Raw genomic sequence first — 18,998 nt, 5'->3', positions numbered from 1 at the left:
TCAAACACCGGTAATGGTGAACTCAAGTGTAGTTTCCCTTTCTTTCTTTGACCAGAGTGGAGGCCCGGACAGCAGAAGAGAAAAATAAAAAAAAAACTTCTGCTCGGATTTCACCAGTCCACTTCGTCCCCTCTGCATGCAAAACGCACATCCATAAACCTCCCTTCGCGCCCCCACCTAACCCCTCCGTAACACAGACCGGCGGCGGCCACCGTCACCGCGGTAACAGCGCGCGTGGCTGGCGGTGGGCGTGGCTCAGCCAAGCAGGGCCATTGTCTGAGTGTGTGCGGCGCTTGGGCCGGCAGCAGGCTCCTCCCCCTTCCTGCGCCTGCTCGCAGTGTTCGGGGCCCTGGAAGAACGTGCTCCGCAGGCGGGGACGCGAAGACTAGCATGCGGTGCGTGAAGAATAGCTGACAGCAACAACTACAGCGCCCTCTGGTAAGAGTCACTGCTCTTCCTTGGAGAGTGGAGGGTGGAGCTTTCTTCACCACATTATTCATACCCTTTAAAAGCTACGGCATTCCTCGAACTGACTTACTTTTGGCATTATTGATTTTTCGCTTTTCTTCTTCCCTTATTTTCTTTGAATTGTTGCTGGATTTGTTTTATTATCCAAAAGCATTTTTTTAATTTTTAATCAATTAAAAAAATATGATTAACTTCTTCTAGCATATCTGCATTTTGCCATCTTATAAACTTGTATTTATTTCATAGTGATTCCTTTCATGCACAGATCTGGATATCTGTTATCGGAGGAGGGAAGAGACGTTTGTAGTTTCCTCCTCTTATTTTTCTAGCTTACTCATAACGTGCCAAGAGTAATGGATTTAGTGGGGTTAAAAAAAAAATATTTTCTTATTGTGAGATTAAAAGTATGCTATTTATTTTATCCTCACTGTAGCTCCTTGCGACTCATGGAACAAAAATAAATAAATACCTTTAACTGTACAATTAATAGTGACTACAAATTTTAATCAACATGCAGCCTTAAATAAAGAATAAAAAGATAAGAAATACAATTTGACAAATTATTGGCCCCTGTAGCGATTCTTGTATGGCAAGTGTGATGCAGCTGGGACCAGCTACTGTGACTTTGTAAAAGAGGTTCTAAAGAATCTAAATCTAAAACATGCATAATAGCTATAAACAGCCTTACAGTTCTCACAGCCTGTTTCAGAAATGCAGCTATAACAATAAGTATTTCCCTATTGCAATTAATCTTAAGGCAACTAAGGGTGAAGTGGCTTACCCAAGATCAAATCCTGAATCTCTCACTGTTGCTCTTTGTGAACTCTAACTACTATGTTACTTCACCACTGGTATTCTGACAGGTATGGTGCAACCATGATTCTATTAGAACCTTAAGCTGTGTAGACTCTCAAGTGTCTAGCTACCAGGTGAAATAGGATTGGTAAATTGGGAACTCCTTGAAGATGTTTTCATTCACAATCAGCCAGATTTTACTGACTCCTAACATTTTAATGGATGCACATTTTACCATTACTACAGGTCTCCCTCTCTATTTGTGGGTTTGGGATTCATGAATTTGGTTATTTGTGAGCAGTGGCGTAGTAAGGGGTGGGGTGGAGTGGACCGTCTGCCCTAGGTGTTGTCTTGGTGAGAGCGCAGGCACTTGTCCTCTACACCCCCCACCCCCGCCACGCGTTTGTGCTGTTTCGCTTCCCCGTACCTCTGTAACATTCCTGACATGAGCAGCAACCTCCAACCTGCTGTCACATCAGCGTTGGCTCTTCCTCTGAAATCACTTCCTGGACCCGTGCCTAGGAAGTGGAATCAGAGGAAGAGCCAATACTGCTGTGACCACAATTTGGGAGTTGCTGATCACGCCAGGAACGTTACAAAGGTATGGGGATGAAAAGAAGTGCGCGTGTGGCAGGAGGGGATGGGGAAGGAGTGTGTGGAGGTGGGGCAGAGAAGAGGGGAGGGGCGCCTCTCATCCTTGCTATGCCACTGTTTATGAGCCTCCCACTTACTGGACCCCTCCACACCTTACTTTAAAGTCTTAGTGGTAAAGCAAGGCAGGCGTGATCTTCCTACATTCCTGCCCCGTGAAAGCTGCGATCAAAAATGGTTGCCGCAAGTTCCTGTAGCACAGTGTCATGAGTTCCTGCGGTCTCGTGAAACTGCTGTGGGAATTTGTAGCACCAATTTTTGATTGTAGCTTTTAGTGGGCAGGAGCATAGGAAGATCACCTTCACCGAAAGACCACCAGGCAGTGTTGTAAAACTTTTGGTTATACATAAGGTGACCATATGTCCCGTTTTGAACGGGACGGTCCCGTTTTCAGACCTCCTGTCCCGTTGTCCCCACAGACAGCTTCGGGACGCCGAAATGTCCCGTTTTCAGGGACAGCGTCCTGAAGCTGTGCTCGGGACAACGGGACAGGTGATCACTTCCTGTCCCTCTCTGCCGCAAAAAAAAAAAGCCTCCCCATCTTTCCCCCTGTCTGCTGCTCTTACTGCCCTGCCGCTACAGCTGCTAAACCCGACAGGAAGTCTTCTTTCCGACGTCAATTCTGACGTTGGAGAGGACGTTCTGGGCCAGCCAATCGTCTAAATGTTAGTCACACATACAGGCTCTGTTCTTCATTCTATAAACTGCGTTTAACTTCAGAGGCATTTTATTGAATTTTTTTAGGTGTTGTATATAGAATATGGTACTTATTGTGGAAAAAAAATGTTCCCTTTGTTTTAATGTTTGCAAATCTTTATTTAGTGCATATTCTTTTCACTTATTCACGTTGGATGATTTATTTCCTGGATATTATACAAATCATGGAGGCTATAACAGCTTGAAAGTTGTGACTGTTTTTGCTTGGTACAGGTTCTTTTTAGCATTTGCAAGACCGAATACTTTTGAAAATAAAGCTTTGTAGATGTTTAGCAAATGTTTTCCTTTTTAACATTACAGGTGACAACTAAAAATGACACTCAAGAAAACATCAGAATGAAACAGACACAGAATTTGAGAAAATCATTAACTCCGGCAGAGGAGGGACGAAATGAAGAAGAAAACTGTATGTATTTGCCCAATTTGTTTCTCTTTGACATTTTCAAGGAATGCACATCACATGTGGAAATATGAATGGATTTCCTTTTACTGTTTTTTAAAATATGTTGCACAACAAAGAAAAACAGGGAGACCCAATAATCCACAGTGAAAACAATCCACCGATGAAAACAGATGGATGCAGATGGTCTGGAGATAATTTATTAAACACTGACATATAAAAACATGAAAATTCAATTTAAAAAAGTACAAGGATAAAAAATACAGTGATAAAAATCCAACCGGACCCTACACGGTCCGTGCTTCGGCGAACACGCCTTCCTCAGGGGTCCAATGGTTTGCAAACTCACATATAAAGAATTGGACTGAAAACAGCCTATTGTCTTTAAACGTGAGCAAAGAACACCGCAGGCAAGCTGAAGTAGCAATTTAACAAGATTTGCTTAAGCAATACAGAAAGGTATTTTAACAAAAAAAGAAAACAACTTATTTAGGAAAATGTCATATCTTCATTAAACCACAAACAAATGAGGGGAGTACTTCATAAAGGATGAACAGATCCTGAAAGGGAAAATAAAATAAAAATAGGAAAGAAACTAACCCCCCTGTTTTACTAAGGTGCCCTAACCGATTAGCGCATGCTAAACGCTAATGCGCCCATAGACTAACATGCATGCGTTAGCATTTAGTGCGTGCTAAATTGATTAGTGCGCGTTAATCAGTTAGCGCACCTTAGTAAAACAGGGCCTAATAGTATGTCCCACTTATCCCTAAATGTCCAACCATTCGGAAGCTAGATAGACTAGAAACCATCTTCTTCTTATCCACAAAAGCTCTAAGTTGTTCTGGGGAGAAGAACACATACTTCACTCCCAAACTCCAGTTAAACCTTGGTTTGCGAGCATAATTCGTTCTGAAAACATGTTTGTAATCCAAAACACTCTTATATCAAAGTGAATTTCCCCATAAGAAATAATGGAAACTCCAGAACCCAAAAACTTTAATACAAAATACTGTATGTACTTATATATCAAGCTAAAATTTAATAAAATGTTTTGCTTGTCTTGCAAAATACTTGTATACCCAGGCAATCCAAGGTTTTACTGTACCTGATCATATATTTACAGGGCTATGCAAGCAAAAAGGAGGCTCCAAGTGTTACAACTTAAGATCTCATTGTTAAAAAAAAAGTTTCCTTCTGTGTCCAAATCTTCCCACAGAATAATACTTTGGAATTTCAAAAGTAAATTTTCATTATGGCATTCACATCTTGTCCAAAGACTAATGACAGAAGTAATGTAGCTCTTTCAGAAACTTCAGATAGAGACGTTTCAAGTAAATCTGAAATAAAGTCTGACCTCCAACAGGAACTAAACTTTCAGTCTCTGGATTTCCTCCCATAGTTTTTCTTGCAAGAATATATATAATATATTTGATTAGCTGGAGAAATGTGTTCCGGGGAAAAATTTCAACATATCTATCTAATATGTTTTAAAGGCATCTATAGGAGCTATTGCCAAAAATTTAGAAGATGTAAATTTAATCTTCAATTATAGTTCTTTGTCTGTTCAATTTTTATCTTTAACTGTATTTTATCCTTAATGATACCTGATGTCAAATCATGAAGTGTCTTGATATCACCTTTAACTGAGTTCAATTAAAAAACAAATTCCTCTTTGCCCAAACTGTCCACTGTACGTCTTACATGAGCTTGCAGCTGGCTGCAAAACCTCACAACTTTATTGGAAAAAGCTTTACTGGTGAAAAATAATCAACACAAGACAGTTTGTTCCTGCTACAGACTCATTTCCACGCTGGGCAACATCACATTAACATTTAGAGCTCCTTTTATCAAGCTGCGCTAGCGGGATTAACGCGCGTGACGTTTCAATACGCGCTAAGCCCCCGTTGTAGCCAAAAGCTACCGCCTGCTCAAGAGGAGGCGGTAGCGGCTAGCGCGGCCGGCAGTTTAACGCGTGCTATTCCACGCGTTAAACCGCTAGCATGGCTTGATAAAAGGAGCCCTTACTTCCTTCTCTTTTAACAGTTCTGTCTTCTCCAGTACAGTTCCAAGGCCAAATTCTGAAATCGGAGCTGATGTCGGTGGCTGCCTACAAAATGGCTGCCAATTGCGTGTCAGTCACGCAATGGCGCCATTTGGAGAATTGCAATCAACTGAAATGTAAGTGCTTTAAATGTAGGCCAGGTTTTTAAAAGCCTACAATTCCAGCACCTGCCTTCCACAAGAATTGCAGAGGCGCCTAAGGCCACTTCCAGCATAATCAAATCGGAACAGCGAAAGATATGTATCAACATCAAGTACAACCACAAGTTGATACTGGAGAATTAAAGCCTAAATTGAGGAAAAGATCTCAGATTCACCACTTAGGGAACGTACATGTTTTCTCCCTAAAAGAGTTGTGGTGTGGATTTCTTTCATTGATCAAAAAACCTCCATTGTCTTTTAAGGTGCTAATCATTAATACTACAATTTTTTTAGACATTTTTATCTTTTTTTTTCATAATGATAGCATTTGTGATAGTTTATAATAATTTATAACATTTGTAATAATTTATCAATAATTGAATGAATATAATCACAGGGGCCAATAGCGCTTCAATATATGCAACTTAAATGCAGCTCCCTTGACTTTAGATAAGCAAACATATATGTTCCCTAAGTGGTGAACCTGAGATCTTTTCCTCCATTTAGGCTTTAATTCTCCAGTATCAACTTGTAGTTGCACTTCCAGCATAAACCATACCTATAGTGGTCATAAGCACCATTTTTGGAGGTGCCTAAGGATGCCTTCATTTTTTTAAAACAATGTTTTAATTGGGTTTTAATCTGCACAGTTAATTACTACGCTGATTGAGTCAATTAAAACAATTAAGTGAGGCAGCGGTAGGGCACCTACTGCTGCCCAACTAACGGTGCCATTTTGAGAATTTGCTCCTCAGTGTTCCTAGAGGCACCTACCACTATACCACCCATTTCCTCACAGATATAAAGTACACACCTATGCATGTGCTTTGGACTGCACTCGTACATTGTGATTCTTTTGCCCAAAATATGTCCCTAAACATGCTACATGCAAAAAAGCACATGCTTTCATGTCACAACATGTATTTTTATGCATGGAACCTATGGGGTAAATATAAGAGGCCTTTTACATGCATAAAATAGGTTTTATATATAGCAATCTATATATATAAAATCGGAGGTATGTATGTGTGTATGTATGTATGTATGTGTGTGTGTGTATGTGCCGCGATCATGCAAAAACGGCTTGACCGATTTGAACGAAACTTGGTATGCAGATCCCTCACTACCTGGGATGATATGTTCTGGGGGTCTCGCGGCCCACCTGCACACGTGGGCGGAGCTACAAACAGAAAATCAGATTTCACCCATTCATGTCAATGGAAAAAATGTAAAAAGCTGCCAACGCAAAAACGGCTTGCCCGATTTGAACGAAACTTGGTATGCTGATCCCTCACTACCTGGGGTGATATGTTCTGGGGGTCTCGCTGCCCACCTGCACATGTGGGCGGAGCTACAAACAGAAAATCAGATTTCACCCATTCATGTCACTGGCAAAAATGTAAAAAGCTGCCAACGCAAAAACGTCTTGCCCGATTTGAACGAAACTTGGTATGCAGATCCCTCACTACCTGGGGTGATATGTTCTGGGGGTCTCGCGGCCCACCTGCACACGTGGGCGGAGCTACAACCTAAAAATCAGATTTCACCCATTCATGTCAATGGCAAAAATGTAAAAAGCTGCCAACGCAAAAACGTCTTGCCCGATTTGAACGAAACTTGGTATGCTGATCCCTCACTACCTGGGGTGATATGTTCTGGGTGTCTCGCTGCCCACCTGCACACGTGGGCGGAGCTACAAACAGAAAATCAGATATCACCCATTCATGTCACTGGCAAAAATGTAAAAAGCTGCCAACGAAAAAACGGCTTGCCCGATTTGAACGAAACTTGGTATGCAGATCCCTCACTACCTGGGGTGATATGTTCTGGGGGTCTCGCGGCCCTCCTGCACACGTGGGCGGAGCTGCAAACAGAAAATCAGATTTCACCCATTCATGTCAATGGCAAAAATGTAAAAATCTGCCAACACAAAAACGGCTTGCCCGATTTGAACTAAACTCGGTATGCAGATCCCTCACTACCTGGGGTGATATGTTCTGGGGGTCTCGCGGCCCACCTGCACATGTGGGCGGATCTACAAACAGAAAATCAGATTTCACCCATTCATGTCAATGGAAAAAATGTAAAAAGCTGCCAACGCAAAAACGGCTTGCCCGATTTGAACGAAACTTGGTATGCTGATCCCTCACTACCTGGGGTGATATGTTCTGGGGGTCTCGCGGCCCACCTGCACACGTGGGCGGAGCTACAAACAGAAAATCAGATTTCACCCATTCGTGTCAATGGAAAAAATGTAAAAAGCTGCCAACGCAAAAATGGCTTGCCCGATTTGAACGAAACTTGGTATGCAGATCCCTCACTACCTGGGGTGATATGTTCTGGGGGTCTCGCTGCCCACCTGCACACGTGGACAGAGCTACAAACTGAAAATCAGATTTCACCCATTCATGTCAATGGCAAAAATGTAAAAAGCTGCCAACACAAAAACGTCTTGCCCGATTTGAACGAAACTTGGTATGCAGATCCCTCACTACCTGGGGTGATATGTTCTGGGGGTCTCGCGGCCCACCTGCACACGTGGGCGGAGCTACAACCTGAAAATCAGATTTCACCCATTCATGTCAATGGCAAAAATGTAAAAAGCTGCCAACGAAAAAATGGCTTGCCCGATTTGAACGAAACTTGGTATGCAGATCCCTCACTACCTGGGGTGATATGTTCTGGGGGTCTCGCGGCCCTCCTGCACACATGGGTGGAGCTACAACCTGAAAATCAGATTTCACCCATTCATGTCAATGGCAAAAATGTAAAAAGCTGCCAACGAAAAAACGGCTTGCCCGATTTGAACGAAACTTGGTATGCAGATCCCTCACTACCTGGGGTGATATGTTCTGGGGGTCTCGCGACCCTCCTGCACACGTGGGCGGAGCTACAAACAAAATCAGATTTCACCCATTCATGTCAATGGAAAAAATGTAAAAAGCTGCCAACGCAAAAACGGCTTGCCCGATTTGAACGAAACTTGCAACACATCTTCATTTTCAGTTTAAGAGATTGCAAATTCCAGTGAGACTTGCATTCTCTATCACAATCAACAAATCACAGGGACAGACTATTGCATACTGTGGAGTGGATTTAAGATCCCCCTGTTTTTCCCATGGACAACTCTATGTTGCTTGCTCAAGGGTGGGTTCACCCAAGAATTTATATGTTCTTGCTCCTGGAGGTGAAACTAAAAATGTTGTTTATAATCAAGTTTTGTGTTAGTTGTATTGTATTCATTTTGTCAAATATTTCACATTATAATTTGAATATTGTACTTTTTATAAAGCTGTAAAAAAATAATTTCATTCACCACTATAAAGTATCTTTATTTGAATCCATTTACAGTGTTATTGCTATAATTAAATACCCGTGCAATGCCGGGGCATCAGCTAGTCCTTTATAAACTTATTCCTATAATTAGTATACTGGTACATATTTCATGTCTTCTGATTTCCTGTTACTCAGATCACAGAAATCTTGAGATTTTGTGTGACTTTCAGCAGTCAGAAGAAATAGGACATTGTAAAATGAGTTGCCCAGGATTATGAAGACATTATTCATTTCCTGCCCCAAAATTTCTTGGAATTAAAACAGTGAGCAGAAGCTGATCTTATGTTTGCATGAATGAATAACCACCACCATGTGCCTATGGCGAAAGGATAGAAAATCGGACGTGATTGTGGTCGTTAATTTGTTGATTTATGTTGTCGGCCTGTGAGAAATTCAGGTGACATCAAAGACTGCAGATTAAATAGAAGTGGTTTCTTCTTCATTTTGCCTGAACCACCAGGTATTCATTATGGCATTCACATCTTGTTCAAGGACTAATGACACAAGTAATGTAGTAAGGTAAGACCATAGAAACCTTCCTGCTAAAAGGGAAGACTCCAATTTACCTTCATTAGCATAACATAAAAACTTGCTTCTATACCACATAACCGTGAGAATCCATGTGGTTTACAAAAGAAGACGACAATCAAGAGGAATATTTTAATTAACCAGAAATTTAGGGCTCCTTTTACTAAGATGCGCTAGCGGTTTTAGCGCGCGCTTAGCACGCGCTACAATGCCGCATGCGCTAAACGCTAATGCCTCCATAGAACGTGCGTTAGCATTTTTCGTTTAGCGCATGCTAAAAACGCTAGCGCACTTTAGTAAAAGGAGCCCTTAGTAAACAGATATGTCTTTAGATGTTTCCTAAACTGTTGATAAGTACTAGCATTCAAAATCAGGGAATTCAAGTCTTTGACCCAGAAGGCTGCTTGATAAGCTAAAAGACGTTGCTGATATTTCTTAAATTTACATCCTTTGATGGACGGAAAAGAAAAAAGAATATCTAATCGTCTTGAACGTTTTACATTAACAAAAGTAAAGGAATCCATGAGGTATCCATGTATGAGACCAGCTAACACTTTAAAGCATATACAGCCTTCCCCGGCAGCCAATGTAATTCATGCAAAAAAGGCATGATATGATCAAACTTTTCCAACCCCAAAATCAGTCGAATTGCTGCATTCTGAATGATGTGCAATCTATAAAGATTTTTTTGAGTACCAGCCAAATATACGATGATACAATGATCCAGCTGACTCAAACTCAGAGATTGTACCAATAGTCTAAATTATGAGATGTCAAAATATGCTCTTATGGTACACAGTTTCCATAAAGTATGGAAGCCTTTCCACACAAGGGCATCTACCTGATTTTTCATAGCCAAATTCTGGTCAAAAATTATACCTAAGGTCTTAATTGTAGAATGGACATGGTATGTCACAGCGTTCAGTGTCAATGATGTTTCAATACAGTGACTTTTGTAATCACTGCCTCGACGAGTTGTATTTGAAGTATATACTCTTTCATGAGGAGCAGAAAGAAGAGTGAGGCAGCCATCTACAGGGATTTGTGGGGACCCATATCAATTGTAGGAACCTCAGCATCCTTGCTAAGCATGATTATTTCTCTTTCGGTATATGTTGTTTATAATATCGAAATGTACACTACGGGAGAAATTTTAACAAACGGCTCCTAAAGTTGTTTAAGAAACGTCATTTAAAATGGTGAAAAATGTTAAAGTTAAAGTCCCTAAAAAAAATCTGTGCCAGATTCATGCCTCCGTAGGCGCTTTAGGAAGCCTAATTCCACTGTGGGCATGGCTAATGACGGAAGTGGTGTTAGGCTGCCTAAAGCACCTATGTAGGCATGATTCAGGAAAAAGATAGGTGTCGGAAATGCAGGCGCAATTCTGTGTACGGCACCATGACGTGGTTAACACATGATCAACGCCGTATAGAGAATCCGGCCCTAAATGATCCTTTTACTAAAATGTGTTAAGTTTTGTGCTTAATGCACTAGAATGCAGAATTTTAACATGTGGCAAGCCCAAAACTAACTCTGCATCAAGATGAGGCATGCCCACTATTTTATATTGCAGGTCATGTGTTAATGTTTGGATTAATATGCAGTATCTGCTCCCGGTTAATGCAGAAGTGCCTCTTATTTAGGAGGCAGTAAGTGGTCCAGCATTAAATGTACACTTCTCCCTCGGTATTCGCGGGGGTTAGGTGCAGAGCCGGTCTGCGAAGTGTGAAAAATCGCGAATAACTTCTCGCCTGGCTCTGACCCACCCCCGCCTCCCTCCTACGTCCCCGGAACCTTACCTGGTGGTCTAGCGGTGAGGCGGGGCAGGAGCGATCTTCCTATGCTCCTGCCCCGTGCAGAGCTGTCATCAGAATGGCTGCCGGGAGTTCCTGTTGTAGCCAGTTAGCATGTGGGACTTATGACCAGTGGCTTAGTAAGGGGTATGTGCGAGGGGGGAGGCTTGGGCGTGGTCTTCCTCAGGGTGTGGTCACCGCTCCTCCTCTCTGCCTCCCTTACCACTCCTTCCCATGCTGCACGCACGTACCAGCGCCCCTTCCCCGTACCTTTTTAACTTTGGCGCAAGCATCGATGAACTTGCTGCCCACACCAGCTTCGGCACTTTCTCTGATGTCTCTTAGAAGATTTTGAAATAAGATCATGTGCACGTTAAAGACTTTGTTAGTACAGGTTGTCTGAAGCAGCCTCGGCGAAACGTGTCAGGACCCAAAGTGATAGAGATAAGTGCACAAGTTTATTTTTTTTATAAATATAAGAAAGCTGTTGATTGGGCATTTTCACTAGTGCAATGATTGAGAAATAGTTGAGACAAGCCACGAGGGTAAATGTCCCCGAAGTGGTCTCTTCATTTGCATCTCTGAGTACTTTTAATCACAACATATGAAACATTAATAGTTATTTGCCAAGTTTGGTTTTGGTTTTTGGACGTCCATCACCAAAATGTCCAAGAGCTAACATTTAAAACCAACTTTCTGGACATGTTGCTAGACTTTCTAGCCACTGTGCATCCAAAATTCAAGGGGGGACCTGTTGGAGGCATGTTATGGGCAGAATTTGGGTGTACTTAAACTTGGATGTCTTGCAGTGATAAATTAACCTTTCCCAAGACGTCCAGGATGGAGCTTAGACTTTTGGAGCTAGATCTGTTTTAAAAGCACCTAAGTGCTAAAAAGATACCCAAACTGATCAGATGATTAAGTAATGACTCCTCCTACCTACCCCAAAATCTGAATGAAATAGTACGTACCTATCTCTAGTACTGCAGCATATGGTATGGGAAATCCTAGTAGAGCATCACACAGATGTCTTAAGTAGCCTGGTGGGTGGGCTAGTGAGCCTTAGAGAGGAGCTTTAGAGAGGAGGCCCATAAGCCACTCTAATGACTACATTTATAGTGGAAAGTATGAGCCCACCAAAATCCTACTATACTACCAATATTATGGAACAGCTTGCCTGTAGAATTGAGAAAGGAAGAATCTTTTCAAAACTTCAAAAGGCATTTAAAGGCATATTTTTTTCAACTGGCCTTTTTAAATTGATGAGATAAATTCGGGACTGCAGTCTGCATGTATACATTTTTATAATTTTTAATTTGTATTAATTAAGGGGTCCTTTTACTAAGGCGCGGTAGCTGAATTAGCGTTCGCTAAATGCTAACACATCCATTATATCTCATGGACTCATTAGCATTTAGCGCTCGCTAAATCGGCTAGCGCACCTTAGTAAAAGACCCCCTAATTAATTAACTAATTTTTTTTTTTTAATTAATTTGGATGTTATAGGATATTATGGGCCTCTTCTATCAAACTATGCTAGCAGTTCTTAGCACAGAGAGCCACGCTGAATGGTCCGTGCTGCTCCCGATGCTCATAGGAACTCTATCAGGAGCAGCGTGGACCATTCAGCGCAGCTCGCCGCACTACAAACTACTAGCACAGTTTGATAGAAGAGGCCCTATGTATTAGAAATGTTATTCCTTTTCTTCTTTTCTATTTAGATGGAGTTCTTTTCATAATTTTGATTGAATTATATTGTAAACATGCAGCCATAAGGGCAATTGGGATGGCAGAAAAGTGGGTAATAATGGGTTTTGGGGGAATTTTGGAGGGGGGTTATGGTGAGATGTACTTCTGGCACCCTTTATGTGAAGTTCACAGCAGTACCTTCTAAGGTGCCCTACTGCTATGTTGGCATATCTGTGTGGCCAGTCCATTAGAGTGATGTCCCTTCCCACATCCATGTGGTCTGGATTTGGATGTTTTGAACTTGTACAATTTTGTAGTTGAAAATGCCTAAAAAAGATTGACATCCTCCTGACGGCCAATACATCTAATTTAAAAGTCACCACCAACATCTTTTCTCACATCAAGCGGCACTATGGGGTAAAGATCTAGAACAATTACTCATGCCTACTACTTATAGTGAATTCAGGAAATGCCTGAAAACACTTCTTAGTCTGCCCACCCCAATGACCCTTCCCTATCTTTCTCTGTGAATAGATCCCACGTGTCTATCCCGTTTGGCCTTAAAATCAGGCACACTGCTGGCCTCAATAACCTGAAGTGGAAGACTATTCCAGCGATCAACCACCCTTTCAGTGAAAAAGAATTTCCTGGTGTCCCCGTGCAGTTTTCCGCCCCTGATTTTCCACGGATGCCACCTTGTTGCCGCAGGACCCTTGAAAAAGAAGATATCTTCTTCCACCTCGATGCGGCCCGTGAAATACTTGAATGTCTCAATCATGTTACCCCTCTCTCTGCGTTCCTCGAGTGAGTACAGCTGCAACTTATCCAGCCGTTCCTCGTAAGGGAGATCCTTGAGTCCTGAGACCATCCGGGTGGCCATTCTCTGGACCGACTCCAGTCTCACCCCTAAGTCTCGTTCTGCTTCAGTTCTTGTTAGGATCTCGCCATTAAGGGTGTAAGTCTTGCATGGATTTTGGCTGCCCAGGTGCATGACTTTGCATTTTTTGGCATTGAAGCTGAGTTGCCAGGACCTAGACCAGCGCTCCAGTAGGAGTAGGTCGTGCATCATGTTGTCGGACATTGAATTTATGTCTGTTGTGCTTTTGCCCACTACATTGCTTAGTTTGGCGTCGTCGGCGAATAATGTTATTTTACCTCGCAGCCCTTCTGCCAAGTCTCTTATAAAGATGTTGAATAGGATCGGGCCCAGGACCGAGCCCTGCGCCACTCCACTGATTACCTCCGTCATTTCGGAGCGGGTGCCGTTCACCACTACCCTATGAAGCCTACCTCCAAGCCAGTTCCCAACCCATTTCGTCAATGTGTCGCCCAATCCTATAGAACTCATCTTGCTCAGCAACCTGTGGTGTGGTACGCTATCAAATGCTTTACTGAAGTCCAGGTATACGATGTCCAGGGACTCCCCAACATCCAGCTTCCTCGTCACCCAGTCAAAGAAGCTGATCAGGTTGGATTGGCAGGATCTCCCCTTAGTAAATCCATGTTGACGGGGATTCCGTAGATTCTCCTCGTTCTGGATCGTATCCAATTGGCTTTTGATTAGAGTTTCCATTAGTTTGCACACTATTGATGTGAGACTCACTGGTCTGTAGTTTGCTGTCTCCTTCTTGGAGCCTTTCTTGTGGAGTGGAATGACGTTAGCCGTCTTCCAGTCCAACGGGACGTTACCCATACTAAGGGAAAGATTGAAGAGCGCGGATAGCGGTTCCGCCAAGACATCACACAACTCCCTGAGCACCCTGGGGTGTAGGTTGTCAGGCCCCATTGCCTTGTTAACCTTAAGCTTTGACAGCTCGCAGTAGACACCGCTGGGTGTAAACTCGAAATTACTAAACGGGTCATCTACGTCAACTCTTGTCTGTAGCTGAGGGCCGAGTCCTGGTGCCTCTCGGGTGAAGACTGAGCAGAAGTATTCATTTAACAGTTGGGCTTTTTCCGAGTCCGCTTCTATATAGTCTCCATCTAGTTTCCTAAGACGTACTATCCCGCCTGAGTTCTTATTTCTGTCACTGATATACCTGAAGAAGGATTTATCTCCTTTCTGGATGTTCTTCGCTAGAGACTCCTCCATGCGGAATTTGGCCTCCCTAACTGCTGTTTTGACGGCTTTTGACTTAGCCAGATAGACTTCCCTAGAGTCCTGTTTCCCTGATTGTTTTTTCTTCTCCTTGATGAGGTCCGAAATCTCCACAGAGAACCACTGTGGCTTATTGTTTCTTCGCCGTTTACTTACTGATTTAACATAGCGGTTTGTTGCTTCTTGTATGGTGGCTTTCAAAGTTGACCACATGTCTTCCACGTTATCGGTTTCTGCTTGGCTTTGTAGCGTCTGGTGAACGAAGTCTCCCATTTCTTTGAAGTTTGTGTCCTTGAATTTGAGGACCTTGGTCAGTGTGGTAGATTTAGTGAAACCTTTCCTGAGATTGAACCATACCATGTTGTGGTCACTGGTGGCCAATGTGTCGCCCACCGAGACCTCTGTGACACTTTCTCCATTGGTAAGTATCAGGTCCAGTATTGCCTGATCCCTTGTTGGTTCCAACACCAGTTGCCTGAGTCTTGCTCCCTTCATAGAGTTTAATAGCCTCCTGCTGCTGCCGGAAGCAGAGGAAAGCGTGTCCCAATCCACATCAGGCATGTTGAAGTCACCTAACAATACTGTGTCCCCACGCAAGGTGATATTCTCTATATCTCCGATTAATTCCATATCTAGGTCATCCTGTTGTCTTGGGGGTCTGTATATTACGCCAAGATACAGGCATTTGTCCTTCCCTCTGGCCAAATTTACCCAAAGGGATTCCCCAGTGTAGTGGACATCTGTGATTCTGGTGACCTTAATGTCATCTTTAGTATATAATGCTACACCTCCTCCCATTTTGCCCTCTCTGTCCCGGCGAAGCAAGTTGTAACCCAGTATGACCATGTCCCACCCGTGGGAGTCCGTGAGCCAGGTCTCAGATATCGCCACCACATCCAGGTCGGCATTCCTCATTTCTGTTTCTAATTCCAGGATCTTGTTTCCCAGACTGTGGGCGTTTACGTACATAGCCCTCCATGTTGTATGTTTGTTATGTCTCAGTGGGGATGTTCCCGCTTGAGCTACTTGGACACCTTTAGCATTATTCGCATGTTTTGTACTTTCCCTAGACCCAGAGTTACAACGTGCACCTATCCCGGACTCCCCAGACCCAGAACTACAGTGTTTATTCCATTCAATCTGTAACATCTTTAATCATTGTAAACCACATAGAACTTCACGGTCCTGCGGTATATAAATTGTTATTATTATTATCTAAGTAGGGAATTAAAAAAAAAAAAATTGGATGTCTAGTGGTTTCAAAAATAGATTTATTTATTTATGTTAAAAAAATTTCTATCCTGCTTATCAACTAAGTGGGTAACAGTTAATAAAAATGACAAACTTTACATTATGGGCTCCTTTTACTAAGCCGCGTTAGGGCTTTAATGCACAGAATAGCATGTGCTACATTGCTAGACCTTAACGCCAGCATTGAGCTGGCATTAGTTCTAGAAACGTAGCGCGCGGTAATTTCCTGCATGTGCTAAAAACTTTAGTGCACCCTAGGAAAAGGAGTCCTATATGTCAAAGACACTCATTAAAAGACCATCATCTTGTATTTCAATCATATAGGAGAGCTATATTCTCTACTGATTTCAGAACGATTAAAAAAAAAAGGCTCGGGGTCACGTGATGCAGCCTGCCTGAGCGGTCGCACGAACGGAGAGCTCCTGCCTCACACCCGCTAAATCGGCGATAATACCGACCCCTCTGTGTCCCCACTGCAGAAACGAGCAGGCGAGACAGGAAATAACACCCCGCTCTTTTCTTGACCCTCAGGAGTGACCGCAGCGGCACGGGGTATGCCCGTTAAATCGGCGAAAAGCACCCGGGACAAACCCTCTCTTACCCCCTCCAAGATGGCGGCGGAGCAGGCCTCATTCACCATTCCCGCTGGCGACTGGATCACCGACATCACGCGGTCGGTCACGGCGGCGCTGGCAGATAAACTTAATAAAATCCAATCAGCGGTGGACGAAATGCATGAGAAGTTTGACTCCCACAGCCAGCGCCTGACGGAGGTCGAGCAGCGCGTGTCCGACCAGGAGGACACGTGCGTGATGCTGACTGCCCAGGTGGAAGACCTACAACGAACGTCCCGGGAGTTACTGGCGGCCCTGGAAGAACAGGAGAACAGGAGCCGTCGGAACAACCTGCGGCTGGTCGGGCTCCCGGAGACGGTGAGTGAACAGGATCTCTACACGATTTTCACCACGTGGCTCCCTGAGACCCTAAACCTGTCTGGGGGCGCGGAGGCCTTCGCTTGCGAACGGGCGCACCGCATTGGGAACCGTCCCCCGGAGGGGGGGAGGGCGAGAACTGCCATAGCCCGCTACTCCAACTGGAGGGAAAAGGAACTCATACTTAGGGCTTTCCGGAAGGCGGGAGCCTTGGATTACAAAGGATCCCGAGTGCTTATATTCAACGATTACTCTGTGCGAGTGGCGGCCCAACGCAAGCTTATGGCACCCTCATGCACTGACCTCCACAACAGAGGAGTTAAATTCGCGCTGGTCTACCCGGCGAAGCTTCGAGTCTGGCATGAGGGCAAAACTCTCACCTTTAACAGCGGAGAGGAGGCCAAGGCGTTTCTGGCGACTTTACCCGCCTAATGTTATCCTGAACCGGCGGCCGTTGATTTGAGATTCACCTGCAACTACGGCTCATTCTTTCCAGGAGCTGTGCTGGAGTCCTTTTGAAAGTGGCCTTTGTGTGCACCGTGGGACCGTGAGACCGAGCCGCTGATGCGGTGGTGGGGCTCACCTCCCCGGCTTGGGTATGACTTCCGCACCCGAGTGGTTGGAGCAGCCTGAATGCCGCGCACCGGGCCTTGAGGGGCCGAGGTGCTTACGACTTTCCTGTGGACTTCTGTATCTCCTCCTGCTGCACCACACCCGGAGGGAATCTATCTGACCTGGGTGTGGGCCGCCCTGGCTGGAGGGGATCCCTGTTGGAGCGGCATGCGGCAGCTCTGGAGATCTCCTTTGGACTTGTTGGTATCACCTTTTCACTGTCCACTGTTAATGTTTCACTTTCTGTTCTTTTAATAATTGCAGGGACTATATGCTAGGGGTATTGTTCGGTGGGTGGGGGGGGAGGGCTCCGGGCAGGTTGGGGGACGTATATGGGTATGTATGCTGATGGGATGGGATCAGCATGGGGGGAAAGTGTGGGGGGGGGGCGGGTGGCGGGAGAGTTATGTGGGGGGGTGTGAATGGGAGTGTGTGGTTGAATCCGGGATGAGTGGGCAGGGGGGATGGGTGGGGGTCTGGGGGGTGGACACAGAGGGCACAAAATCAACCAGGACAGCGAAGCTTAGCTGGGAGGCTTCGTCTGGGCCTATCTGTTCTATCTGCATGGGTCGAATGGGTGTCTGGTTGGTGGAGAATGGATGAGCTCACACATCCTGGGAGGGGTGTTTCCTTCCGGATTGCTGTGCTGCATAGAGCTACTCTCTCCCTATCATGGCAGATTTAAGAGTTGTTACCTTTAATGTCGACGGCATCAGGTCCCCGGTAAAGAGAGCCCGTATTCTTACCAGCTTGCGAAATTTGAAAGCGGAAGTGGCGTTCCTGCAAGAAACCCACCTCACTCAGATTGAACACTCTAAATTGCGGAGAAACTGGGTCGGGGATGTCTATTCTTCCACATCGGGGGGCAGGAAATGTGGGGTGGCAATACTGTTGCACAAGAGGTTACCCTTTATCTTGCATAAACAATTGACTGATCGGGAGGGGAGATATGTACTTGTGCTGGGGGAACTTTGGGGTTTAAAACTGTTACTCTGTAATTTGTATGCCCCCAACTCTTACTGTCATAAATTTTTCTCCTCAGTTCTCTCCCTAATATCGGCTTATCCGGATTATCAGGTGGTCCTGGGGGGGGGGGACATGAATATCACTGCAGACCCGGGGATGGATTGCAAACCCCCCAGGCGCTGTCTGAAGGATCATGATAACAAGGGGGTGGGCTTCCTGGCGCAGCATCTAGGTCTGGTGGACGTATGGCGGACACTGCACCCATATGATTCGGATTTTACTTTTTACTCTCACGTGCACAAGGTATATGCCCGCCTGGATTATATATTACTAGACCAACGGCTGTTCTCTAGGGCTACCAGATCGGAGATAGTGGACTCCTCGATCTCGGACCATGCTACTGTGGATCTCACCCTGACACTGGCAACTGGCAGTAAGGTCTCCTCTTGGAAAATGGCGTTACACCTGTACCAAGACCGGGAATTCCGGACATTTCTCCGGGCACGATGGGCGGACTATCAGGCTACTAACGATACCCCAGATATTGGACCGATATC

The 18,998-nt window shown here is 44.4% G+C and overlaps 1 protein-coding gene across 1 annotated transcript in view; it reads left to right on the top strand.

The window, feature by feature from the left end:
- The first annotated feature begins 325 nt into the window (after positions 1 to 325).
- Positions 326 to 18,998, top strand: part of TTLL8 (tubulin tyrosine ligase like 8) — a 158,604-nt gene continuing 139,931 nt past the window's right edge. The window contains exons 1-2 of the mRNA XM_033958962.1: positions 326 to 438; positions 2,932 to 3,037. Coding sequence (XP_033814853.1) covers positions 2,968 to 3,037 — 70 coding nt within the window. The 5' untranslated portion in view covers positions 326 to 438; positions 2,932 to 2,967. The remainder of the gene's footprint in view (positions 439 to 2,931; positions 3,038 to 18,998) is intronic.

The sequence above is a fragment of the Geotrypetes seraphini genome, chromosome 9, assembly GCF_902459505.1.
Source record: "Geotrypetes seraphini chromosome 9, aGeoSer1.1, whole genome shotgun sequence".
NCBI classification, from domain to species: domain Eukaryota; kingdom Metazoa; phylum Chordata; class Amphibia; order Gymnophiona; family Dermophiidae; genus Geotrypetes; species Geotrypetes seraphini.
This window is presented reverse-complemented; position numbering and strand designations above follow the sequence as displayed.